The sequence below is a fragment of the Pocillopora damicornis genome, chromosome 12 (assembly GCF_964200805.1).
Source record: "Pocillopora damicornis chromosome 12, jaPocDami1.2, whole genome shotgun sequence".
Taxonomy (NCBI): Eukaryota; Metazoa; Cnidaria; class Anthozoa; order Scleractinia; family Pocilloporidae; genus Pocillopora; species Pocillopora damicornis.
In genome coordinates this window covers 18,882,405-18,910,189 of record NC_142681.1, presented here as the reverse complement: position 1 = coordinate 18,910,189, position 27,785 = coordinate 18,882,405, and the positions used below count along the sequence as shown (strand labels likewise).

Genomic DNA, 27,785 nt, shown 5'->3' with positions numbered 1-27,785 from the left:
AGATCCGCTTCTTGGGCTTACGCATATATTCTATTCAGAAGCTGCTGAGTAATTGAGTCCCGCGTAGTTCAAATGTTATTGCAATTTTGTAAAAAATAAGCAGTTTACAATTTGCGGTTTTCTTTCACTAAAACCCCCGCGATCATCTCAAAATTGAACGTTGTAGTTTCGCCAAAGAAATTTTTGGACAGAATAAGTTAAATGGCAGTGCCGCTAGATCAGGTGAAAGCTCTGCATGAAGCTGGGCTGTTTTCAAGCTCTAGGATGTTGGTGAGTCTGTTTAATTGATTTTGCGTTTGTGCTACGATTTGGAGATAAGAAAATCTGCCGAATCTTTGTGAAAAATGTGACAGAGTTGGGGCCTTCAAGATAAGACGACCTCCAAAAATCCTTGATGTGTTCGAGGTCAGCTGTTCGAGGGTGAAGCGTTCACACTGTTATTTATGCAAGCTTCCTTAAGCCCATGGCTTTCAAAGAAATTTTTGAAAACGATTTTAGTAGGCAGTAACGGCATAATAAACGTTGTCACATAGATGTCCCACACTTAAAAAATTTCTAGCATTTTCTGGAGCTCATCTATCGGAATTGAATTTCATTTCATCTTTAATTTGCTAGGAGGAAGAAATGTAGTGTGACGGTTATGTCTATGTCAACAGATCTTTTTAACTCATAACTTGAGATTTTTTCCCCATTTTCAGGCAAATTTTTTGTTGTCTGCAACTGAGCATAGTAATCAGGATAAATATGATCTAAGTCATATGGTTAACAAGTACCAACTGTTGGTGTATCTCGCTGATTCATTGTTTGATGATGAGCAATACAAAAGAGCAGAGGTATGCAAGTTAAAATAAATACAAAATTTTTATCATGATCATTCATAAATGTAATTATTGCCTCGGTTTAAGTCATTTCTGGGACACAATTAAGTGAAACATTCCATTCTCTTCTCTTCCCATTACTAGAAAGTAGAACCCTTAAACTCCCATCATCCAGATTGACCAAGATAGAATTTCTCCTTACAATATCAATACAGTATCAGCACATGAGTAATGAGAATAACAAAAAATATCTCTAGGAGATTATAAGTTGATCCCATACTAAAATTCCCGCAACTAAAATCATAAGAAGTGTATGGCAGACAGTAAGGAGAATTTTTAATAAGATCTTGAAAGTGAAAGGGTTAATAATGTGACTTTGAAACATGGAATGCTTCATGTCAAGTTAATTGTATTATATTATTATTTTTTAATAATTATGCATCTTTTGCCTCTAAAGCAATTTTACACCAGAGCTTTACAATTGAAGAAAACTATCATCAAGCACAAACCAAAAGCAAGTCCACCCTTGGTAAGAGTTTTAACATTGCAATGAAAGTAAAATTTGATCATGTTATTGTTTATGAATTAATTCTATAAGCTTTACTTCTGCTGATAATTGTATGATTTGGCAGTTCTGTTTGCTTTTAATTTTTAGGGTTTGTTGTCAGAGGTTGAAGTAAAATACAAAATGTCACAGTGTTATTTACGTCTCAAGGAACACAAAGAAGCAACAACAATAGTATGTACTGTAAAGCTGTATTCCTTTGGGGTGAAAAATCAAAGGTGGGATCTTTGGATTGTGTCTCTGCACAAGATGATGTACCAAGATTGCAGTGGCCTCTTTGCACTGAAGTTTAACCAGCTATTTTGGAAACAGTTTGACTTTGTATTGTCATAACTAATGAAACATTTTGCTGTTTTTCAACAGCTGGAAGGGATATCCCAGAAACAAAGATCACCAAAGATAAATATGTCTCTGGCTAAACTGTATCAAAGACAAGGCATGGAGAGGTACTATTCACAGGTCATCTGGATTGCATCCAGACATGGTGGTCATAGAGCAAGCAAATACACTTTTTAGATGTTTCATTCGATCAGTTCTGAGAATTTATAGAGTATGGTTTGAATTACCAGCGGGGACAATTTGACCAATATATTTCCAGGGGGGGTTGAGTGGTGAGCCTCTTTTGACTACTATGGGAAGGAATATTAGTGCCTTAGAACAATTGAATTTGTAACCACATTCCTACGCTGTACCTCTTTTTATAAAACCAAGATGAAATTAATTTTGAGTTTGTTCTACAGGTCTGCTATTTCATGTTACAAGGAAGTTTTGAGGTAGATTTTCTTTAAAGTACTCCTTTTTTTGGTTGAATTTGAATGCCATGAATATGGAGGTTTGCATTAAAATACAAAAGTGCTGTATGTTCCACCCCACTCTCTGTCAAAAAAAACCTCTGACTCAATAAAATTGGAGAAAATACATGTAACTTGAACCCAAAATCTTAAACTTGTACTGGTGGCACAACTTATTACTAATCCACCAAAAATTGCCAGGGAAGCGGCCATCAGAGTTTAACTGGTGAGACACCACTGACCTTTTAGAATGATACTGATTGCCATGTGTTGTAAATTTAAGGGTGTGTCCTCTAGCTCTTGACGCTGTGATTGGCTTGTTATCGTTGGGTGTTCCTGGCTCTGAAGTAACTTCGCTTACTGCCTCATCAACTCCAGGAATGGACTGGTAAAACATTTGTTTGAAATTAGTTCTTTGTTGTTCTTGGTTTGGTGTAGAAGTGTTGAGTTTGTTAAGTTATCAGTTATTTGTATATTAACCCTTTAACTCCTATGGATGACCAAGACAGAATTTCTCCTTACAATATTAATACAATATCAAGAAAACAAGTGATGAGAATAAAGAAAAATATAAATTAAGGGATTTTAGCTGATCCAATACCAAATTCTCCTAACTAACATCACAAGAACTGTATGGCAGACAGTAAGAAGAATTACTGATGAGATCCTGGGAGTTTAAGGGTTAATAAAGAAAGGGTTCTATCATGGCTCTGAACAGTATCTTCAAATCTTTATTTGTGCACACCAGGCTGGGTTCATGGATAAAGGCACAAGTGTTAGCAGCGTCAGGGAAGCATGCAAGTGAGCTTATTGCCAATGGTTGTCGATTTTTCTGTCTTGACAGACAGTATCTTTGCTTTGCTTTTAATGATCACAGTTTCCTTCCAAACTTGTGGTTTCATGAAGGAAGTTTGTTTTTATGAACAGGAGGCCTATTTTTACATCAGGAAATTTCCTTTTTTTGTTTGAATTTTCTCTGGCTCTTTGTGATATTTTCCTGTGCTCTGATTGGGCATTCTAGTTACTTACATTTAAATTTTACAAAACTCAATTACAGAGTGCTCCTCGATACTTGCATGTCTCAGTCAGAGGCACAAACCAAGTCACATACCCGTGGTGGGAAATTTTACTTGCAATTATCTTTTTTTTTTCTTTGCCAAATTAAGGAATTTTCCAATGCTGTATTTAATTGCTAACTTAAAAAAGAATTAAATCATAACCAAGTTTCTTCTCTCCAGAGGGGGCTCAAGCACTGAAGAGCTTGGAAACACAGGTGAACAACTGGTGGAAATTTAAAAATTTTTATTTGTAACACAAATGTGCTCTTCATTTTTAATTTTATGGATATTGATGTATTTTTCAATTTTTTTTGTTATAGAGCTTGCGTGATAATGTGGAATTACTTTGTAATGCTGCAGAGATGTTTTACAATGCTGGAGATTACAAAAATGCAAAGTCTTTCTTCCAAAGGGTAACTCAGACATAATGTTTGCATTGTACATGTACATCAGGGTAATGTTCCAGAAGCAACTGGTAATTTACTGATTGGAATCTAATCATAACAGACAAATCATATGAGCTGCAGATGTATAGTCTTTGACAAAGTAGTATTGTTATGTTGTTAGAAATGTTTTACTCTTCTGGGCAAGAAAAAACATCTGAAATCCAGCTCATTTGTTGGAATGTAAACATGACAAGAAAGTGTGCCTGCCCTCGATGGCTGGACAGAAGCCCTCGATTGAGTTTGACCTAATCCTGTCTTCTTGAATTCTCTTCCTAAAGATTTCCTGTCTTTATTGAGTTTTGAACCTAATATTTTGTTAATAGGTTTTTTTTTTGGCAACAGATGGTGAAGCAGGAGGCTGATCAGCAAATGTTCATTATAACTCTCAGTCAATTCATCTGATCTTGCAACCAGCTTTCTTCCTTGATCAAGCACTCATCCCATGTGCTTGTGGGTTGTTGCTTTTATTTTGTTTTGTTTTTTGTTTATTTTGGACTGGAACTGAATCTTTCCTCCCCCCTTCTCTCCCAATCCCTCTCCTTCCCTTTTCCTCCCCCCCCTTCTCTCCCAATCCCTTTCCTTCCCTTTTCCTCCCCCCCCTTCTCTCCCCATCCCTCTCCTTCCCTTTTCTTCCCACCTCTTCTCTCCCAATCCCTCTCCTTCCCTTTTCCTCCCCTCCCCCTTCTCTCCCAATCTCTTTCCTTCCCTTTTCCTCCCCCCCCTTCTCTCCCCATCCCTCTCCTTCCCTTTTCTTCCCACCTCTTCCCTCCCCATCCCTCTCTGATGAAATTGTTCTCATTTCTGTCAAATATAGGCTCATTCACTGGACCCATTTACTGTCCAAGGTATGGACATTTATGCATTTTTGCTGTCACAGAGTGGATGCAGTGACAGTGACAGGCTGGAGAAGTATGTGCTAAATGAATTGTTGCTTTTCATGTAAACTGAAACCTTTAAATGTAAATGTAAGAAAAATATACAATGGAGGGTTCCAAAAGTGTATGTATTGCAACTCAGTGTAATGTTTCTGATGAATAAAGGCAGTAAGTTTGTAGTGCTGTGTCAGTAGGGGATATTATGAGATAATATGGTTTATCAACTGAGTGGATAATGTAAATTGGCAACCACTTTTAATCAAAAACTCTTTACAGCAGTCAATTTACTTTAACAACTCAGTTGATGAAAGCAAGTTATGTTTCTTATGTTTATATTCTGGGACCAAGTGGTGTTATGAATGTCAGTTTGCATTGTGACACAGTTGATGTATTTGGGTGATAAAAAATTGTATCATTCTTTCACTAAGGTTGACAAATTTTGATCTAAACCTTTTATACTCTAAATCAGTGTACAAGTTCTCCGAACTGTTCTCTATAAATTTCCTATGGCACTTGCAAGAAGAATTTGTCCAACAATCTAGGGCTACTTGAGTTTGTGATGTTTTCTTATATTTATTTTATTTTTACTCAATGTTTGATTCAGGTGAGAACTTAGCTGCTGATCACTCCTAGGGGTTTGAGGGTTAATGTGGCTTTTCATGCACAGTTTTTCTTTCTTCTTTTTTTTGTGGAAAGAACGGGCAAGTTATCATGAACATGAAGACCAACCTTAGGAAAATAAAAAGACAAAAACCTTTTGAAGATACCTGTGTACAATCTCGAGTCTTATGGTGGTCGGCTGTTTGCCTTGGCTTCAGTGATGTTGTGGAACTCCCTCCCACAGTCATTAAAAGACTTGCAATCAGTTGAAACTTTTATACGGAAACTTAAAGAACATTTATTTTTACCGGCTTACATAGAACGTTGAATTTTCATTTTTGTTGTACTTTTTGTAAATAATATGTATAATTTCCCTCCTGTGAAACGTTTTTGGACCACTAGGACAAGATATTATATGGATTTTTTATTATTATTATAATTATTATTATTATTATTATTAGACATGATTGTGTTTAAAGAGACCTGTGTATTTGTTTTTTTTTTCTTCCAGGTTAGCTAAAGACTTGATTCAAGTGACACAACTTAAACCAGAGCCATGGATTGCAATGGGCCATTTTTGCAATGCTACAAACCGAGAGCCCAGAACTGTCTACTTTGCAGAGAAGGTTAGCAGCATCTCAGTGATTGGTTTTTTGCTGACTTCAGTAAACAATAACCCTAAGCTTATTGCTTTTGATTTTTAATTCTATGCTTGTAACTTTTAGGCTCACACTATCGACAGTCGTAACGTACAAGCACTTGTTTTGAAAGGTACGGATAACTGGAAACGTAGGATTTCTATGTGAAAAAGAGATTCCATGTTGTCAGGCGTCTGTTCACTTGTAGATCACAGATGACGTTAAAATGTGGTAAGATGAAAAAGGGGCACACGAGGTGCAGCGGAGTGTACCACTGTTGTCGCGAACGTTAACATTAGCGTGATCGTATCTGTAGACAATTTCGCGTCATTGATAGACCCACTAATTCCTATATTCGTGTCTGGAGTTGAACTTACATGCATTTTTTGTTTGTCGTTGTTTAAAGTATATTTCAAGTTGCTTATACACCAGCCGTTCTGATATTTCTTGCAATGTTTTCAGCGAGTTTATTACAAGCGTTGGAGAAGCAACAGGAGTCCCTGCTGCATTTCCGCGAGGCAGTGAAGCTGGCTCCGTGGAACTTTGAAGCACAGAAAGGTATTTCTCTCCATAGTTTCCTACCGTTGAAGCTCTGAAGTAGAGATATGGCGAGATACTTCTCGTGTTTAAGGGTACATCGTATTTCCTCGAGTAAACGCTCAGGCGCTTTTATAAAATTTCGGCTAAAAGTTGGGTGGGGAGTGCGTTTATTTGGAGGAGGACGCTCAATTAAGAGAGCGCCTATTAAGATTGCGCTGTAATAAGAAGAAAATCAAAAGAACCGATAACACACAGAGAGAACTCTGCAAGCGCATAGAGATAGAAATAACCGGAACGTTAAAGAGAGTATTCTTCTCTACTGATTCCGCTGTAGTTAAAGCTTAAAAAATTATAAATTTGTAGCAATAGAAACAGGTTTTCCTTATATCCCTACTATTTAAGAAAGTGAGGGAGGAGGGGGTGCGGTTATTTGAGGGGGGGGGGAGGAGGAGGGTGAAACTATTGGCCTAGGGGTTGGGTGCTTATTCGGAGGAGGGCGCATATAAGAGCGTTGGCGCATATTCGAGGAAATGCAGTATGCTATGTGTTCAGTTAGAAAAGGATGGTACGAGAGAGTAGACGGAAGACCGATCACTTCAGCGCTCTTCTTATATCCAAATTTATAAATCAATGACCTTAGACTGAGATTGGATACGTGTTCCTAGCTATAGATAATAAGATAGGATGGCTCTTGTCTCGGTCGGTATTGCTGCAGAAGTAAAGCTGATGATCAACGAAGACTGAAAAGAGTTTGTTTAACGACACTCACTCGAAAAACGTTCTTTTTCTTTCACCAATTAGGTCTTGTTGAGTGTTACATGTCTGCAAAACGACATAAGGAAGCCTTAGCCGTGGCAAAGAACGCCCACAAGACTTTAGGAGCCAATCCACGGACATTAACTGTAAGATAGTTTTCTACGGTGGAACGTGAGCTCCAGAGGTCTGATTGGTACTACAAATCTTCCTTCTAATTGCTATTCATTTTTTTTAACTTCTTTCGTAGCTTTATGCTTCAGTTATGGCTCATGAACCGTCTCAATACGATAAGGTAAGTGAAATCATACGGAAAAACTATTCACTAAACCCTCTTCCCCGTAAAAACTGACCATGATGCTACGTAAATTTCACCTTTAAAAATTTTAATGATACTTAAGTTACCCTTTGGCATCAGACGAGGAACAGCCCTTGCCAAGAATTTCCAAACGTGGAATTCAAGAGATTCAACTTGTGGGCCAAACTCGAACAACACTGAGATCTCAAATTCATAAGAGTTTTTTGCACGGATAACTTGTGATTATTCAGTAAAAAGAATCAAACCTTTTCGGGTACTTTATGAAGACCTAACGATTTGAATGCGTTTATACAAGGCCACAAGTATGCTGGAAAAAAGTTTGGCTCAAGACGATACTTATACAGATGCTGTATGTCTGTTGGCGGAAATCATGGGCAAGAAGCAGGAATACGACAAGGCTATTGCTCTGTAAGTTTGCATTGATGACCTACTCATTCTAAGAGGTGATCGATCTCCTAACTTATTGAGATGAAAAGTCTTTTTGAAAGAAGTCGTACCTGCGAACTGTGCAAAGGTCTGGGTGGAGAAGGTTAGAAACTCACGTGGCAAGAGTCAGTATACTGTGGCTCTAGTAGCTCTCCAACCTACATGTACAGTGAGTGGCAAAAATAGTTGGCACGCCCCCCCCCCCCCCTTAGTAGGTAGTCGACAACCCCCCACCCAACATTATAACCAGAAATCTTATAATTCATGTCTAAAAAGTTTCTTGAAAGTTCCCCCCTTCCACCCTCCCCCCCCCAAAAAAACAATGTTGCCTGGAGGTGACCTATTTTAACACCAGCAGCAACTGCAGCTAACTTAACAAATCGACAGTGGTTTAGTGTGGTTTGTACTCTTACACACAAGGCCACTCGCAAGGAAAAATCTTTTATTAATGTTTTTTTTAAACGCCACCTCTTTACTTAGCTATTGGTAAGAACGTAGTTATTGATAGTATTGGCTGGGTTCCTAATCAAGGGTTTCGGTTATTTTCCAGTTTACGTAAACACATGAGTCACGACCGTACAGCGCGACTGCACCAGCTGTTGGGAGATTATTTGGCTCTGACAAATAATTATCAGGAGGCACTGGACCAATACACACAGGCACTGAGGTGAAATGAGTCCCGTAGGGAAGCTGAAGCGGAGACATTATTGAGATGTAGAAGTAGACTGAGAGAAGACTGTTTTTGCTTCTTGCGGGCGCTGACATCAAACAATCAACTAAAATGTCCTTGTTGTAACATTTTATACCAAGCGCTTTGGGAAAAATTTGTTGTAATCGCTAGAAAAAAAGAGCTCTTGACTTCCGGTTGTTGTCTGCGTCTCAAAAACGTCTGTGTTTAAGCTCCCTATTTCATCAGTAATGGTAACTGTTCTTACAGGAGACTGGTGAATTAATAACGAACAACACAACAGTCCTCAGAGTCAGAATTTAATTGTTGGAATTCAAGGATTTACAAGAACCTTTACTGTGGATGCTAATCAGGAGTTTTTGTTTTATTTTAACGTGTCTATGGTTAAAAACACATCACTAACAGAGGGTAATCACTCAAACTTTTCTAACAAAACTTTTTATTCAAACAAACTTGATAATATTGTTTTTTTTGTTGATGTTTGTAGCATGAATCCCGGGGATAGTAAAGCGATAGAAGGAATGCAAAATGTCGAAAGAGCAAACGGGGGAGAAATGGAACACGACAGTGGAGATGAGGCCGAGGAAACAAACGGTGGAGTCAGTTTAGAAGAGGTACTTGTTGTTTGCCAAGTATTTTAAAAAGTGACCCGTGATGGTGAAAAGCTTATTAAGTTTGCGAACGAGAATGACACGCTTAGCTGCGTATGGCTTATCACTGGTTTCCGGAGCATAAATCTTCCTCACTCAGGCGAAATCAAAAGGAGCATTTGGTTATCTTTCCTCAATTGGACAAATTAATAAGTTTTTCTTCCTTATCTTTCAAGGAGGATATTGAAGATGAAGAGCCATGGGCGCCACAAGATATTCGTGGAGCGGTTAGTTAACGCTTTTTTTTTGATAGCTTCTTCAAGTATTTGAAACTCGGATTAAACTGGAAATGTGTCTTCTTTCCCTTGTGGTTTCTCCTAAGTGGTGGTATAACCTTGTCTATGGTAACCTAGGTGTAGTTCAGAGTGAGGGGTGTAGACAAGACTTTCCCCCCCCCCTCCCCCCCACCACCACCATGACAAGAAAAAAAAAATGGGTAATGAGATGCTAGTTGTTGTCTTGGACGTTGGTGTAGGATCCCTTTTTTTCCCTTCATTAACCCAGTAACAAGTAAGATCTGATTAGTAGTTTCCCCTTCCAATTGCTGCACATTTTCTGGTATTTTAGTGAGGAGAATTGGGTAATACATCCACATAGCACCCCTGTAGATGATACAGTTGTCTTTTCTCATCACTTGTTTGCCATAAGATGTATTGAAATTGTGGAGACTTTATGTTTTGATCATTTCTGGGGGCTAAAGGATTAATCGTACATTTTGACTGTTCTTCTTTTGCAGCTTTTCTGATGCACTATGTCCTTCAAGCATTTGTTCTCCTTAGGGTGTGAAATTTTTTTCTTTGTCTAAAATAGATTTTATCATCTTTAAATAAATACATTTAGAAAAGTATTGCCCCTGCCAAATTGGATTTCATGGCTTTTTTTTTCAGGGCACGAAAATGTTGGCATGTAATTTTTAGTGAATACGAAGGGAAGGTTTCGTTCGTTTTTAAAATTGTAAAAACAAGCGAAAACAAAATAATAACAACAACGATAACAGCTAAAGGTGATAGAGCTTTTAAAAAAGGAAAACGAACCATTACCCCTTCTCCCCGACGAACCGCCTTATTTTGCTCAACCATTTTAAACCTAAGATTGGTATTCACATTTTCCACACTGTTCTCTACACATTTTCTATGATACTGACAAGGAGAATTTGTTTGACAATCAGGAGCTTCTTAAAGTGGTCATCTTTTCTTATGTTCGGTTGAACTTTACATTTGATACAAGGAGGCTGCTGCCGTAAGGATAAATTAGAAGCCAGACACTTTTGTGGATTAAAGGGTTAAAAACTTAATTTTTTTGGAGTGTTGTGTTTTCAGAAGCTGTATTTTTGAATAGTTTTTATTTAATTTGACTTTTCCTTTAACGAGGAAATACAATCCAGATATTTGAATATTTCTGTAGGCTATGTAGCATCACATTAACATCTAATGTGAAAAAAAAGCATTTGAAACGTTTTGTAATCCCTTTCTCAAGAAGAAAAGATCACTATACTTCCTTTTCAAGAAAAAGAAGTGTTTGATATCCCACAGTCTCTAAACTTGGAGGAGCTGTCGTTTTGGAAACCCAAGTTGAACAAGGAATTACTTACCTTTCCCGCCATTGGTTGAAACCTCCTAACCCCTATCAGGTTGTCATTGTTTAAGTAATCTTCCAACAAATTTATTTGGGTATTTTAGCGTTTCTTCAAGAGTCATGAGTTCATGCTTTTGTTGTATCTTATTGCTGTTCATGTTACATGTCGAGTTTGTGCACCATTTAATTTGGTCGTTTCAGTGAGACAGCCGCCGGACGAGTTATTTCTTCCACTGCGCTCAAGTTTCATTAAAACATGAAGAGCGAATTCGATCCTTTGTTAATATTTGCAGCAGGTGTTTTAACCTGTTTTGAAATTCAAATTAGACGTTTCCTTTCAGTTTTCTTGGTTTCTTCAAACAATCCATATGTATATTTAATGAGCAAACTTTGAGATCTTCGCCAGACCGAAAGTTTTCAACTAAACTTCTGTCCTCAATAACTAGAACTTCGCTTGATTTACGACGCATAGAACAGTAGAGAAACCACTTCTAAGAAACTCGCTGAACATAGACAAGACGAACGAGGCTCATTCACTTGGATTTGCTAATAATTTGGGAGAATTTCTCGGAAAGATATCAGCAACATGGGGAAAGACATCGTCCTCGGTGAAGACTGGCTTATCACGCTGTCTGTTATCTACGGCCTGGGAGCTGTTTTGTCCGTCTGGGCGACTATTTTGTCACCAATGCTACTCGATGTCTGGGATACACCGCAAGGGCAGAAAAAGAAGACGGACCGAGACTGGTCTACAATATTTTTGGTGCTTCTGTTACTGCAGCCCGTCACGTTTGCTGGATCAGCAGTGGGAATGTGGTGGATCTCGGCCTTTGCTGTTGTTCCACCAGCTCATTTTGTATTGACGTTTCTATCTTTCTTGGCGATCGACTTCTTTCGTCCGGAAGACGATGTTTTCAGTAAATACAAATACTCTGTTCTCTCGTGAACGATCCTCAATCGAACGTTGTTTTCGTATGCAAAATAGTTGTAAGTTTCAGCGTTCTTATTTGATCTGCGCATGCATTTGGCGATGTGAGTTAATCTCATGTGTTTCCCTTCGTTATTTTAGAGTTTAGTCTGTTTTTAATAGATATTTGTAGTCTCGGGCGAAACACACATATAACGTAAAACATACACACTTTTTCATATCGGAGTTTGTCCCTAGATATAGGGTACCTGATTATTGTTATCTGTAATTGAAAATATTAATCATCTTTTATGGTTAACACAGCGGCTATTAAACATCTCAACGTCCTCCTGTATCGAAGGACTCAAAATTTTTCGCGAACAGCTCAGATGGAGCGTAGAAACATTATTAAAGCTTTATGCGTTAACTATATGGCCTCCGCTTTGAAAGGACTGAACTGTTAAGATTATTTCGCAGGAAGGAGAAATAAAGGATAATTAAGGGTAATCAATTATTTATTATACGATCACCTCACTTGCACGGATACTAACTTATCATCGTTTTTGTAGTTCTGTTCTCCTAAATAAACCGTGAAAAAAAAACATTTTTTGGAAAATTTCGTTTCACTCGACCCGAAGTTCTCCCATTTTATTTTTTTCTGCCATTAAAGGTGTAAGAAACTTCCCCCGCTTACGTCATACAATTTGGCAACATTTCCACCGCATACCACCGTGGGCTCACTCAAAGAAATCTACCGTTCAGAGCCGTCGAATGTGAGTCACATAACCCACGTCTACTCGGAGACTCCGCTGTTGTGGGAAAGGAACCCACGCTTTTTTCCAGAGGAGCGAACGCAACTAGCAGCAGTTATTGAGCTCAAATTAGTCTTTTAGTTTCTCTCAAATTTGTTGATTTAGTGTGCTAGGCATTTCATCGGAAACCACTGAAAAGAAATACACCCTTCAGCTAGAAATTGGAAAATGTTTGAATTTTGTTTGACCTCATAATCCAAATGGTAGGCGAGGGGCGGATTTGAAGCCGTAATGCTGTTATCAGTCCGACAACGCAATTTTCCTTCCTCAGTGCGCGAAAAACACGGAAGGTAATAAAATTGTTCGCGAAACAAGTATACTCCCTGAAGGTTACAACCAAACAGAAATAAAGATTAACCTCTGAGCAGAGATTTGTCCGTCGGTTTTCCATGAGATCTTTTCATGTCATTTGGTAGGTATGATGTCACAGATGTTTGCATATAAAAATTTCGGGATGAAATGCAGAACTCTGGCAGATTTTTCGCCTTTACACTTTCAGTTAATAAGGCCACTTCAAATGAGCAAGCCAGTTTGAAAAAACCAAACAAACACGCAAAGTAATTAAAAAAAGGTTTGCTGCGGAAGCGCGAATAATGTTCATAACTGTTGTTTTGCTTCCAGCTTTACGAAAGGAAAATACAAAAAACAAATTTATTTCTATCCTTTTGACGCAGAATATCTTCTGAACCTTGCACCTTTGCAGGATTTATGAGGCTGACAATAAATATTTGCAAATTCAACATGAACGTCTTATTTCTGACGTTCAGTACTGGGTTTGGCAAATAAGTTGGTTAGTTTTCTTTCAAAAGCGCCTCTTAGGATAAAAAGCTCTTCAAATTTTTTTTTGTTTCAATGCTTCCTCAATTTGTTCAGGAAGAACCCCATGGTAAATAATGGGTGGTGCGCGAACGATTTGTTGTTATCACGTGTTTCCGTCACTCGCTCATGAAAAAGGTCTTTTTCATATCACTAGCAATTGATTTATTGCGGTTATTTTAATATTCCTTTTCCTGCCCGTCGAAATTAAGCCAATAACTGTTGGGATAATCCGTTTTTATCGCATCTGACTACTTGGCAAATTAATCCTCAGAAAGAAGGGCTTCTTTTCATCTGTAAGGTTATAAAAACCTAGTCGTGCTAAATGACAAGCCGCACGCTTTTACTTGATCTTGTTAAAGAGCGACAGAGTACAATTAGGAATCATCTAGAGCCTCATTTAGAAGTTCATTACACCTTGTAATTGCGAGCAAAACTTCTGCGGAAATTGGTATTATCATTGAATCACTTATTGACCAATTTAAAATTTGTGAATTTTTCGTTTCTTGTGGGTAGTAAAATCATAGTACAAAATGGTGTATACCTTTTGTTTTTCAGTTCTGAAAGGTTTTCTTTAAATTGGATGTAATTCAAACTGAACATCTGTTGTTTGTGTTTTGGTATATCATCTCAGCGCCCAGAAATTGAAAATAATTTATTATCTCAATGAATGTTGACCAATTGCCAAGCGATCAGAGCATAGAATGGTTTTTAAAAGCACCGACTAGTAACAAAACGAGACACACCACAGATTAAAAGCACATGTTTACTTAAATTTATCCAGTCGCACATCGAATCATTGTTCTGGAACCACCTCGGCTAATATCTCGGTGAATTGCCTTTTAAAAGTCCTCTTCTAAACATCAAACAGCAAGGTAAGAAATTAATTTATTTCTGGCAAAAATATATATTCTGTTGAATTTTTTTGAGATGCCTCTTAAGAATTTTTTGATAGAGTAGGGACAGAAGCAGTCTAGTTTTTGAGGTAATTCAAAACTCAACGACGTCAATGAAAACTTAAACTTAAATCAGGAAAACCAACTTGTTTTGATGCTTTCAATGAGTAAGTAAGTTTTCTCTTAAAAGACAAAGGAACTATAAAATTCAAATGAAAATAAGTACTATTTACAAGTTGATCTATCGTTACTGCCTCGGTTTAGAGGCAGTTCATTTTACACGAGTGAAGTGTGCTTAAAACTCGGTGAGTGTTCTCCGAAGTTCAATCTAACGTTATCGGCAGATTTTCGTGTGATCATACAAAGGCACATTTCTTCACGCGTTTACGTGCACAATACGAACAAATTTTGAAAATCATAAAAATTGGTCAAATTTGGGATACCTGGACAGGCGCTTTAATTTTTCAGGCTGCAGTAGTCAGCCGGATGAAATTCATTAAGATATTCCTCACATCGAGAAGAAATTTAAAATAAAAAAGGACTAAATTTTATTCTGTATCTGTTCTGTTCGAAATTGAGCAGAATTCTTTGTCAAAAGAAAATTGCGATTCTCCGACAGAACAGCACACCTTTATGAGTTTCCCACGGAATATTTTTGTTCGGGCTAAAGGAGTGATTTAAATTCGTAGTTAGCGGTATTGCAACGATTTCTCTGAAGTTCTTTCCGATCATCTTTATCTAATAAGATCACTTCGATGAAAAATTTATCATAATCCTACAAAAAAAGCCATTGTCGATGGTTAAAACCATGATTCCCGTGGTTTTTCAAGAAGACAAGATCGACTTCAAATTGACTTCCATTATTTTTGAAGTGCGTATCGGCTGACCCAGGCCACAGAAGAAACAAAAGCTTTGTTTCGCCATAAAATAACGCATTTGACGCACGGGTTCCTTTCCCTGCGTTGGTCTGGTTCCAGCAGAGTTTAATGTTCTCTCAATAAATTTATCTCATTTTGAGCTAAATATATTACGTACGCATTAAACCAGCATGGTGCATATTCAAAACGTTTCGTTTATTTACATTTTCTGGCGGTTATCTGGCACTTTAATATCAATTCAACAACGCATTAGGAAAAATAAAGTGTTTTTATTGCCACAATTACCCGTCGTATAACAGCCATTAGTTACCTAAAGTAACAAATGCTGAACTGGTATAAATCACACCTAGAGTCATGTGGATGTAATTCAACAGTCTTTATGTCCCACCTTTTTTCAATTCTGACAATCTAGCATCAACGATTGTAGCTAAAAAAAGCGTTTAGTACATTGAATCAACGGAAAGCTCTCAAAAATAGTACAAAAAAAAATGGAAATTTTGGGCAGTTATTTTTATTTTCTATCCTCTTCACAATAAGCTGAAACAGTTCCGTAAAATCAGTTGGACATCTTCCTTTCATTTTGAAATATGAGCAAAATTAAAATGAAACATTGAATAAAATCGTGATGTCACAAAAGTTGCGCGCTTCAGGGAGCATTTTCATTAAAATGTAAAAATTAAAATTGAAGCAAGATGTGTAAGATCTAGAACAGTTTATACAATTGAAGAACGTTCAGAGCATACAATTTTCCATTAACAATTTATTGGAGAAGAGTCTTTAGTACAAATTTTTGAGACAATAGAATGTGCATGCTAAATCGGTGAGTGGGGTCTCCTTCAAAAACTTACTGATCTACGCAATGAAATGCAAAAAGAAAAAAGTGCTTGCTAGTTTGTGTAGGAGAATTGACGCACTCAGATTTCTCTGAACTGAGATAAGGAGCTTTAAATCTTTGTTAAGCACAGCTATGGTGCTTGCAAGAGATCTGAAATGACCTAGCTAATTGAAAAATTTAAAATTTAACAGGCCTTTTTGGAAAATTTTTAACATAATCTGCATGAATTTCCTGAAAGAGTTCAATTTACTGGTACGGCCGTGCAGCTCTGACTTACAACGAAATTCTTCTTTTGAATAGACTTGTCTACAAAGCTGGGTCTGATCAGCTGTATGTTAGTAAGCTGGGAGCCAGATGGAAGGCAAACTTGGTCTCAGTCAACTCCTATGTGGGGAGGGAAAGGGGCTCAGCGGGAATAAATAGGGTAAATAGCGAATGAGAAAAACGGCCGAAAACTCTTTAGAGATAGGACATGGATTCAGGGGTAACGTTAACAAGTGGAGCTGACAGCTGTTTGGTGGTCGGAGTTTTATGATGTGTTTTGCACACGGCAATTACAAGATCACTTATCATCTCTTGGTGCACTTAAACCACAATGTCATCTAAGTCACGGAAGCTTGAAATACTCTTGAAAAAAAAGAGCAAAAAAAAAAAAAAAAGAAAAAAAATGACGTTCAAAGGTTTCAAACAAAGCAGAGTGTGCTTTGTTTTCCTCTTTTCTGATATATTCCTAAAATCAAATTGGGATAAAGCTCAGGATTCCTATTTTAGTGTTAAGGATATCTTTTTCAAGGAAAAGATGTAAAAATCAAACTTTGCCTACGACCATTTCGATGATAGATCGGCCAGTAGTAAACACTTGCTGCTAAATGCTTCTCTATTTTTAGCAAATCGCTGACTTTTTTTGACGTATCGCTTTTTTTCTCTGGTTCTCGTTTGAATTACAACTTTTTTTCTATAACTTTTTTTATCGGCTATTCTCACCATTATTTTTGAAAGACCGAGAGGTTGAAATTTTATTGAACGCAAACGGTGAATTAATGTCTTAATATCAAAACTTATTATTCGAAAGCAACTCTAATGTTTGCTTGGCAAAGCAAATGCGAAACTAATTTAAGAACCTGAGTAATTAATTTGTTGTTTTTTTTTTTAACAAGGACAGCCCTGCACTTGACTTAAATGACAAGGATTTTTTTTAAAGAATTTCAAAAGAAATTTCAATTTGTTTCCAGTGTTTACATCGCAAATGTTAAGAGGGATTGATTACGTAACAGATGGAAGATTTATTTCTAGTGAAGTGGATAACTTTGCCATTGACGTACATTAGGAAAGCTGTTGAAAAATTCATCAATTCTGGCAACATCCCGGCAAAATCATCGTAAACTATTCTTTTGTTCTTTTTAGTATTGTTATTTTTTCGGTCCGTTTGCATGTGTTTCCCTAAACCGTCTTAAAAATCAGAAACCAATTATTTTAATTTTGCGATCTTCTTTGCTTGTGAGGTGGTCACCAATGTCGTTGACACACGTGAGAAAATTTGAAAAATATACGAAGCCGTTTTAAAATGCTTCCGTCATCACGTGGGATTGTTTCCTGTAGAATGACGTCACAACCTTTTCCGTGGGTTGCTGAAGAATTCGGGTTTTTGTCTGATTCGCATATGATATTCATTTGGAAATGTACACACCTTTCATGAATCATAAATTTAACTATAACTTCTGTAGGGCATCTATACTTTAGTGAAACCAAATTAGTGGTAAATAGATCTAAAACTTATATCACTTAAATCAAAAGGTTTTATGTAATTTGAGCTCATGTTTTGACACGTTTGCTTTATTGATGACCAGCCACCCTTCTAAATGAAGATAAATTGATGGAAAAATGTCAAACGTCGATAGATATAAAAAAGAGATTACATTTTCTGCTTCGCCTTACAGAAACCTGAGATATTTAGGAAGGCAGCCAATTTATCTTAAGGTAAGATTTCTAGTTTTATTTTTGGAAATTCTTTCCTTCGAACCGAAGGTGGTATTTGAACTTACCGAGTGGTTGTCATAACAAGCTTTCGTTTCTGCTGAGAAAGGTAATTATCCATCAGATTTGCAAAAAAAAAGTATCCCTCTCACCCACTGAGAATGATTAGAAAAGATCAAATTGAAAATGTGCCACATAACTGAGATTTCACCAGGTTGACGTGGACACGATTCAAAGTGACTATCTTAAACTCTAATGTTCTGATATGGTGAATGAATTCATTCCCAGAGCTTTCAGCTTCTTATCAGTTTGATTTTGCAACCCTCTCTTTATAAGATACACAGATACCATATATCGTTTGTATCAAGGTGTAATCCATTAATGTTGTAAACGCCCCTAAGGAACAGTTGTCAAAAAGCTTCTTTTCGCAGCAATGCGTCAAGATGTCGATCTCGTATCTGATATTATGTAGTTTCGGTGAGGTTAATCAGGTATTTGAACTGATATACGAGAGACCTTTGTTAAGGGAAAAAAAAAAACCAAAGAAAGTGCGGGGATGTGAACAAACGAGAAACTCACTGGTTAGAAGAAATGAGTACAAAAACGTGAGAACTGGTGAGTAACCGAGAACACACGAAATAAAAAAAGGAAATATACCCATGTTTATAGAAAGTGTCAGTAAAGTTTGAAAACGCTTTGGAGCAAAACATTGAGATGGATTGAAGGGGATTTATTAGAAGAAGTTTGCCGTGCAGCATATTAATCACTGAAAGAAGCATATGATCGACCAAACCATGATCATTGTTGTGTTTCTTTTGTTTTTCTTTGATTTTACCACATGTTCATCGTTAGACACCTTACGTACAATCATTTTGCAGTGTTTCATACCCTTCTGGGCGCTTAAAAGGTATATTGAATTTGAACATTGGCTTATCTGCTAAAACTGAAATAACTCGAGTTACACACACATATATATATATATGACATCAATGGAGATGTTTTGATTGACTAAAAAAAAGGCAGAGATAAGTTCTATTGAAAACAGCGACTCGAGGAATGAAATAACACCAGGCTTCCAGTTTTGAAGTTTTCAGTTAGCAAGTTCTCTTAGCAATTCTGGCATTTTGATTTCCTTCGCTGGCAGCTTCAAGAAAATTTGGGCTCATAGTAGCATTTCAACTTCTTCATCCAGTCTTAAGCACTAGAAAAAAAGCCTTATCTAGTAGCAATCTTGAAAAGGAATATGCTTTAGCCGAGACAAACAGCGATAAAACCAACGTGAAATGGTGTACCAGTCTGTTTTCCTTCCTTTCCCCATCACACTTACTTACGATCATAATGCATTGACTTCATCGTTGAGTGCAACAAAAATATCTCTCACTTGATTTTAGTGATAAAAAGCTTAATGATTTTTCGATTTTAAAATGAATAACCCGAACGGCGTTTTTCACTGACTTTTTGTAAATAAAATACGGCGGTATTTTCCTGACCTTTAAAATTGCCATTTGACTTCTAACGATTGCCAAAAAGAGAGTTCTTATGTCTTTATCATAGTCTCTTATCATTAGGTCTCCTTGCATTGGATGAGCAAGCAATCCTACCTGAGTTTTTTTGTCTTTAAGTACTGTTTTATTCAGCAGCCCTATTTATCTAGGAGGTTTTACTCGACCGCGCTGCTGCTCAGAATTCGGTACATATCACTTAGAATCGAACTCCCGACTACTGCTCAGACTTCGGCGTCTATCATTCAGAATCAAACTCCCAAGTAGTGCTCATATTTTGTTACATATCACTCAGAATCAAACTCCCTGGTAAAACATAGAAAAAACCAATTATCATTCTCTTGTCAATAAAACACAGCACTAGACGAGCATAGAAATTTTTGTGGTACCTGTACCATTATCGAAAATATCTGAAATCAGCGTTTCCATAGAAAGGTTTTGTATTGGGTCACGTGGACTTTTTCTATTGACACTTTTGCTGTAAGAGATTCATAAACATACTTGTGTTTTTCACTTTCTATTCTTTGCTGAAGATAGTTTGTTTTTCAACAAATTTTCCATAAAAAAGGATCATGATATTTGTAAAACAATGAACGTGAACCCCATAGATGGATCTTCGTTGTACTTAAACTGTTATAGCGTGCGCAATTACTTTCAAAGTCTCCGCTCTTGGTATGTATATAGTTGAGTCTAAACCCGTCAAACGGACGCGGATTAACAAACAGCAGGCGATCTCAAGTTACACTTGCATCTGAATGGGATTGAAAACCGAGGTGGTAGAACATACAGATATGCTGTTAATCTTTTCAAGTCTTTTTTCTTGTTGTTATTGCAACGGAAGCTGCGGTCAGTTTACTGAGTTGTTTGAAAAAAAAAATTGATAAAAAATTCAGGTCTCCTTCGTAAATGGCAGTTTGTATGTTCAATTAATGACAGTAGTGCAAGTTAAAAGTTGTTAAAAATAGTTATGCAAAGGTTTCAAGATTGTGAGTAAGATCTAATTCTGAATCGGATTTTGATATTCTGTGGATGCCGTGAAATATGATCATATCTTGATTACTTGCGTTCTACAAGAGGACCAAACTGAATATTTTCAAATTGCAATGAACAGAAGTTCAATAAAACACTCTTTTGTTTTTCACACATGTTCAATTTCCTTAAACTCCCATGTTATTTAAAGGTTTGGCCTGGAAGTTTATTACTTTAACCCTAATTACTGTAACCTCACACGTATTTTAAAACTGTAAAAAAAGAGCTATTTTTATGCTTTACATAGGCTATTTAGATCGGCCCAATATCAAAACAAAGATGTTTTTTGTACATTTGAGCTCCGGGCATACTAAGATCATTTTTGATTAAAAAAAATTAACATATTTTCAAAATAAATGAACTGTAATTAAATAAGTAAACTCGCACTGTTTATAAATAGAGTGTTTCTTAATCTGATCCCCATTCTTTACAAAGGAGTAATTATTTCGGGATAGACTAGCATTGGGTGAATTTCGGGTGTGCGTCATGGCTTCACATGATATGCTGTTGTTGGTTTATGAATACCAATCAGAAACCACAAGAGCGCACAGAACAAAAACTCTTATCGATAATTTAGTAATTGAGTTTTGGTTATCGAATATCACCGAACATTCGGTATTATATGGTCCATACAGAGTTGATTATATTAGGCAGTGAAACGAATAAACTTCGTAGGAGTTGGATTTTTCATGGAAAGAAAAGTCGGCAAATTGTGTTACGAGATGTAAATTATTCAGCAAAGAATGTTTGAAAGCTGTTTTAGCTAATAAGTGTATTTTAAGATTTTATTCAATTTCATTTGGCGGAAAAGTGACTTCCACTTTGATCCCAATCATAAAGTTCCTCGGAGGAATTAGTTTGACGCTTGATGTTAAAGGAAGCAAAACAACCCCATGAACAGTGCACAAAAACATGTCTGTAAGGCGAGATAAAAAGGCCTCTGCTTCCGAAATTAGGATGATCCTGAAGAAGGTGTTACGATTAACCATCTACTTGACTTTGATTTCCTCCTCATCTACTGTTACAGATATTTCAGAGTTTGACCATTTGGCCATTTAACCTTCACGGAAAAAGGGCAAAAAACACTTATATAGCTTTTTCGAAAAAGACTGGGACTTCTTGATCTAAAATTAACGATGTTAGTCTTGTTTTAAAGTCGATTCAGATATCACGACTTCTGAGATAGGTTGATAACTTCAAGTGCTCCCTCAGGTGAAACATTTCAGGAAAATACCATTTCTTATGGGGTTTTTTCCTCATCAGCAAAAGAATATACTGTAAGGTATTGACGTAAATGGCTGTAAAGGATGTTATAATGACAAAAAGTGGACGCCTTTATCTTAATTCTAACGTAAACAAACATGTGACCCTTTTAAAAACGGCGTGCATTCTAAACAAAGTCAGTTACCACCTAGAGAAAACGGCGGAGCATCTAACGAGAGCCCCCCATCAATCTAATGTAAGTAAACTCCTCCTGTCTTCTTAAATGTTCTCCTTCCTTAAATAAGATTTCTGCGGAGTGCAAGACAGATTGAAGCAAAATTGCCTAAATTGCAAGACGCGGCGGTAGAAACTGATCAAATAGTTCAATTTAAGTAGAAAATTTAAATAATGAATTTTTGTCTGAAGTACAATCCCACTTCTATTGCGATAATTCTTAGAGAGGGCAATTTTCTATCAAAAAGAGAGAAAGAAAAAGTTTCTAAGACTGATCGTTCGGCAGGGAAATGATCAAAACTCTCGGCGTTATACAATGACATCAACATTTGATATCCCACTCAATTAGGTATATTTGTTAAGCACTCTTATATCGTAGCTTTCGATTACAGGTACGATCATTTGATTGCGAAAAGGATTTCAAAACATTTACAGCCGCATTTCTCTTCGTCTGATGTAATAGATGGCTGTACTTAAAGTTTATTCGTTCGAATCTTATCGACGCCCCAATTTTTCTTTAGCTTGCCGCTGACAATTAAGCATCGTTAAAAAAGGCAGTGTTAATAAGTTTATGAGGAAACTGTACACACGCCGAAAATTCATTACGCGTTTCTTGGTAAAATGACACCGTAAAAACACCCTTGTTCATCTAGGTTTATTTGCACACTAAATGTAGCGACATCCTCTGACCTTTTTTTTTGTATTTATTTATTCACGGAAGAACGCCAATGACTAGCGCCAAACAACAGGAAGAAACAACTCTTTTTTTCAATTTTTCACTCATCTTAAGCCTTACGGCTATACAAATTAACCTGCCGTGGTTGCTAAAAAATTTAATTTCCTGTTGGTCTGAATAAAGATTGCTCAATATTTCCTTCATTACTTCATTTCATAAAGTGAAATACAACTCCAGGAGAAGATGTGCATTGTGAGAGGCTGTGCAGTGTGAGACCCACTCCGTACTTTTGATTCACAGTTGTAAGCTCGTTGACAAGGTTGTGTCGCGTGGTAAAGATAAAAATTTTGCTAGAGAGAAGGATTTAATGCTTACATATGAAAACGAAGGAAATTTTGTTTGTGCGGTGTGAATTAACATACATCTTAGCTAACAGCTGTACAAATTCATTTAACTATCGAAAAAGAGCTTATTGTTCCAAAGTTTGCATTAGAAAGTGGAAATATTTCGCCGTAAATCAATTACTTTAATTAAAATCGTCAGGCGCCGGCCACTATAGGCGTTACAAAACCAACCACAGTGCAGTACGTTCATATCTTATCGAAATCACTGCGAGGCGTTATGTGGCCTTATCAGTCTCCAAGTTAGCGATAGCACTGTTCCGGGCGTATGTACTGCAAAGGTAATCCCAAGCCATTAGCTACCAAATGATCAGTACGTGTTAATCTTTATTTCAGTCAGTAAAAGTGGGGCTGTCTGGAAACTTTCGATTTATCAAAACATAAATCTAGATGCGTGTAAGGTATGAATTGACACAGGACATTTTCTTTCGCCGTAAACATAATTCGGAATTTTTGTTAGAATTCAGTTGCTAATAATGTAAAAATTTTCAAGATGCGAAGTGAAAGGCTGGAAAGAATGATGTATTTCCGTTTGCTAATGGCTTTTTCATTACAATTCATGAGCATCAATGTTTAGAGTTTCTGTGGAAAAATTACATTCTGCGTTAAAATATAACGTCGAATTTCCTTTCGGTCAAATATTAGAGATGATTGCCTTCAAGCTTAAAATCGCTCCAACTCCTCTTCCAATGAAATTTGAGAGTTCTCTTTGGCCGTACCGTTTCTTTTAGTCGCAAAAAAACCGACAGAAAGATGATCTTTCTATTTAGACTAAGTTTATTTACGTGAATTCACTACGTACAATATGCTTAATTTACAATCAAGTTTTGAAGAAAGTCACCCCTGAAGGTGTAGCCTGTTCTATCGCTTCCTCTTGTTTAGCTCTTGCTGCTGAGGCTAACTATCATTGGTAAGCTTAGTTAGTTTTCTCTTGGGAATTTAATTTTGCAAAGCATCTCTACCAATCTCTACCGCTACCACAAATACGTACAGTCTTAATTCATAACCAAACGAACCGCAAAGCCTTTTACTGCCTCATCTTCAGAGAGTTAAAGAAGACTTGCACGCTATGATTTCCATCTTTCGTTCTCTTTAGAGGAATGAAATACGAAAATTTTACTTTTGTTTCTTTTCCATCGCTAACCTTAATTTTTTCAAGAATACTTTGCCTTTGATTTCAGCTTTTAATCTCGGTTCTTCCTTTATCTCCGAATCTTTGATTTAATCCTTTTTTCGGAATACGATTCTCTGTTCAAGTAGGTAGGTACCTCAAAAAGGAAACACGAAATTTAAGTGTTCATATAGTTCAGACAATTACTAATGGGTCACACGAACCGGGTCTCATGTCGTTACTGAAAGAAGAAATCAAGACACTGCATGCCAGAGTATCCATCTACGCTAACGCATGTAAAGGTTTCTGAGGCCTTTCAGAGGTTCTCTACCATCAGACACACTTGAGTTCGCGTCTGAAATATTTCCGGAAATTTACGCAGACTTCACAAAGTTATGGCGAGCTTTCACATATTACTCTGTCACTTTGTAGGATGTTCCGGAAATTTGTCGCAGATTTTCGGTGTTTTCTTAGCGACATGTCTATCACTAATGTACCCTCTTGAAATTAAGGTCACATATTTTCCAAAGCATTTGACAGTTAATACGAAGGCTTACGCTTCACTCATTGAGATTCACTCGCATAATTGCTGATACTTTCTCTTTTTTAAACGTTCGCGACACAAATTTTGAATCTTTCCTTGTAAGTTTGAGTCTGCAAGAGAAACTCTAACTTTTTCTTTCTCTCTCGGGCGAACCCAAACCAAAAGTATCTTTCTTCATGCGATGACCGAACCCAAAATCTGCCATCTTTCTTATTTATTGTTCTTCTGTTTACAATCGAATCATCTTTCTTTCAGTAACGAACAACCTAGACAAGATGTGGAAGATTATAGCTCTACTGGTGCTTTTAGTAACTATTACCGCGGCGAAGCTTCTTGATGATGGAAAACCGGTTAGTATCTTGAAAATGGCTATCGCATGTCATCATCAATGCATGCAAGACCGAAGCCTGCTTCCCAAACTCGTGATAAGGATTATGCACGTGCGATAGGCATAGAGCAAGTCTGTGAAGGAGGTCAGCGGCAATCTCGTTCCCAGAATCCTCGTTGAGATTCGTAATTGCTTAGGTCTGCTCATGCGCCAAAGTTGCGTTCTATCCATCATCTTTCAAGCTATAAAACTTAGGCTAAAGACGAGCCAAGAGATTCGTCAGACAAAAAAACATATATGAAAGAAATATAAAGTGATTGCTATCAGGTTGGTCTGCCAATTTAGCAGTTTATTTACGCTCAAGAGACATGATGAATTGATGTCCGATATTACTATTTTTCAGTGCTTGGGTAAATCTTGTTGGTTGGACAGCGAATGCCCGCAGTGTTCTGAAACTAAACAGGTCATTTGCCATTATGGAACTAACACGTGTAGGGAGATAGAGTTTTGGGATAAAATCATCAGAAGAAAACCGGTGAGTTGACCCTTACTCGTAAAATCCACCGTTAAGTAGAACAAAGAAGAGAACCGTTTAGGCCTTGGTAAGGTTAATTTAGATAACTTTAAAATTGAGGCTTCTGTTGAACGGTGCCATGTAGATACATCACTGTTCAAAGTTTTTTAACTTGTTTTTTATTCGGGGGCACAGTGGAAGACCTTGAGATATGTCAATAACGCTAAAGAATTTTAGAGATAATCTCTCGAAAGGAAGTGTTTTCGCCGAGAAGACCGCAGGAAGGCTTCGATAAAAGCGACTTTCGCAATAGAGAAGGAAATTTACACTGCAAGCGCCTGTGAAACATTCTTCCTTGTCTAGTTATAAAAAAAAAAAGAGAAAGAAACTAACACCAGAGAAAGAAAAAAAGACCAAATTCTGTTCAATGGCACCTCCTGTCTGCCCCGTTATTTTATTATGTTGGCACCGAGTATTGACTTTACAGGCTACACTTTGAAACATCTCAAATTTAGTTGTGACAGCACTTTTTAAGTTCCATTGTTGTATTTATCACCGCGTGGGCTTTTTCGATGGGTAGGAGAGGTGGGGGGTTGCAATGGAGAGGAATGAACATGGATTTACATTAATCCAGCACTTCGCTTTTTATCCTCTAGGCTTATCAGTGTTCATCTTTTTTTTCTATCAGTGCCACCGATATTTCAAGAGTGCATGTAGAGTTACAGCTGACTGCCATTGTGATGGAAAACTGATCTGCGAGGATAACGAATGTGTTGTAAACAGGACGAATGAAGACATTAGAGCACGAAGACATTGACCAACGCTTTGGTATTAATCACAAGAAGTTAATTTAAAACTTTCCTAAAACTAGTAACAAATGTATCGTTATTTAACATAAAATAAGTCGATGTTAATTTCTTAGTAACTCAATAACGAGTTCTCAAATAAAAGAAAACAAGTTAGATTCTGACCATATTCATTTGATGACGTTTCGCGATAAATCGTAAAATTATCGGCCGACACCCAGTCGATTCACGACTGCATACCCAACTTTGATTTTCAACCTTGATGAAGTCATTTACTGGGATCCCATCCCCAGAATTTATTTGGCTATATTATAAATTAACCTCAACTTACGTTTTGAATAATATCAGTAACTCCACCACGCTAACTTCTCATTTCGTAAGGCAAGAGAATACGTAGCTTGTCGCTATTTAGGAATGCCATGATTAAATTGAAAATTATTTTCTTCTGTTCCTCTCTCCCTCTATTTTTGTTCTGTTTTTCTTTGTACTTATTTTTCGTCCTAATAGAAAAGTTGTTCTTCCCGTCATTAAGAGATCTCTGTGCTTATCACATGGTTCCGCTCCGTGAGCAAATGAATCAAAAATTTTTTCGGGAAGGTGCGAGACACTTACCTCTGCTGTTTTCAAGACGCGGGGGGCATTATGACTTTCAATTTCTTCTCGGGCGTAAATAGATTAATTCTAACAAAATATAGCCACGACTTTTATGGTCCTATAATTGAGCATCTGCGGAAAGGAAATTGGTTTTCCACACGTGCGACCTCCCGCTAAGCGCTAATACTCACTTCCTCTTAAAACCTAATTTTGCTACTCAAAGGTTATTTCACGTTAAACGTAATCAGTGCTCTGATGAAAAAAAAACTCAAACTTTCAAAATGTTCTCAAAATTTTACTTCCGTTTTGTCAAAATTGTTTTGATTTTACACTGCATTTTATGTCACAACATTTGCCAAGTGATAAATCTTCAACGCAGAAAACAAAGTTCTGCAGGTTACTTCATCCAACATACAAACCGTTACCTTGACGTTCCAGAAATCGACCGTAAAAAAGTCAGAAATACGATCCATTGTTTGCACGAATGTATGAAAAATGAGCGATGTTTTTCAACAAATTTAGCGGACAATCCTGACAAGAACGGGCGTTTAACTTGCCAACTTTTACCTACGAACAAGTGCAGCGCCTCCTCTTCTTTCAAGCGGAGAGAGTTCTTTCGCCATTTTAGCTCTGTGGTAAGACAATTTTAGTTTAAAATAACATTGAGGATCTGATCTTTATAATCACTGTTAGGTCGACTTTTTATTATTTTATTCAAAATTTAGCATCTCTTCTCTTATTTTTACTTTTTATTTTCACATAATCACGATAAACACCTCTCCTAGAGAATTCTCCCACTCGGTTGGAGGCTGTGATCACGGTTTGCCAGTACCGGCCTGTGATTAGGTAATGTCACAGTGTGAAACTTTCCTATCAAAGTAAGCGGGTATTTTGGCGGCCAACGCACTATACTGCCTCCTTACTGCGAAAGATCTTTAAAACGGTATTAATTAATATCATGATGTGCTAAACTGATGTGCTAA

The 27,785-nt window shown here is 37.1% G+C and overlaps 2 protein-coding genes across 9 annotated transcripts; both read left to right on the top strand.

Annotated features, from left to right (window-relative positions):
• Window positions 1-2: 2 nt before the first annotated feature.
• LOC113673796 (anaphase-promoting complex subunit 7) lies at window positions 3-12,156 on the top strand. Its single transcript, XM_027190239.2, has 21 exons — window positions 3-270; window positions 699-833; window positions 1,276-1,347; window positions 1,474-1,557; window positions 1,747-1,829; window positions 2,124-2,156; window positions 2,458-2,562; window positions 2,923-2,975; window positions 3,413-3,447; window positions 3,553-3,645; window positions 4,493-4,587; window positions 5,665-5,779; window positions 5,879-5,924; window positions 6,254-6,349; window positions 7,133-7,233; window positions 7,335-7,379; window positions 7,699-7,811; window positions 8,380-8,496; window positions 9,005-9,131; window positions 9,344-9,394; window positions 9,904-12,156. The coding sequence occupies exons 1-21, from the start codon at window positions 202-204 to the stop codon at window positions 9,910-9,912; spliced, it is 1,677 nt and encodes a 558-aa protein (XP_027046040.1). The 5' UTR covers window positions 3-201; the 3' UTR covers window positions 9,913-12,156.
• Window positions 12,157-13,929: 1,773 nt separating this feature from the next.
• On the top strand, window positions 13,930-26,366 carry LOC113673808 (uncharacterized). Of its 8 annotated transcripts, XM_027190255.2 has the most exons (5): window positions 13,964-14,152; window positions 17,824-17,863; window positions 24,816-24,910; window positions 25,292-25,423; window positions 26,091-26,366. In XM_027190255.2, exons 3-5 carry the CDS (start codon window positions 24,836-24,838, stop codon window positions 26,217-26,219), a joined length of 336 nt encoding a protein of 111 aa, XP_027046056.2. In that variant the 5' UTR covers window positions 13,964-14,152; window positions 17,824-17,863; window positions 24,816-24,835; the 3' UTR covers window positions 26,220-26,366. The 8 variants fall into 8 exon arrangements, with proteins under 8 accessions (XP_027046057.2, XP_027046056.2, XP_089046684.1 ...); XM_027190256.2 differs by lacking the exon at window positions 17,824-17,863 and having other exon boundaries at window positions 13,930-14,152; XM_089190558.1 differs by lacking the exons at window positions 13,964-14,152; window positions 17,824-17,863 and adding an exon at window positions 17,871-17,969.
• Window positions 26,367-27,785: the final 1,419 nt, after the last annotated feature.

Excerpts from the sequence above, each read along its gene's own strand:
- LOC113673808 (XM_027190252.2), top strand. Across the intron at positions 24,911-25,291 it reads TTCTTGATGATGGAAAACCG|TGCTTGGGTAAATCTTGTTG; the intron begins GTTAGTATCTTG and ends ACTATTTTTCAG. Across the intron at positions 25,424-26,090 it reads AAATCATCAGAAGAAAACCG|TGCCACCGATATTTCAAGAG; the intron begins GTGAGTTGACCC and ends TTTTTCTATCAG.
- LOC113673796 (XM_027190239.2), top strand. The coding sequence starts at position 202 with ATGGCAGTGCCGCTAGATCAGGTGAAAGCTCTGCATGAAGCTGGGCTG. Across the intron at positions 1,348-1,473 it reads CAAAAGCAAGTCCACCCTTG|GGTTTGTTGTCAGAGGTTGA; the intron begins GTAAGAGTTTTA and ends TTTAATTTTTAG. Across the intron at positions 3,646-4,492 it reads CAAAGTCTTTCTTCCAAAGG|GCTCATTCACTGGACCCATT; the intron begins GTAACTCAGACA and ends TGTCAAATATAG.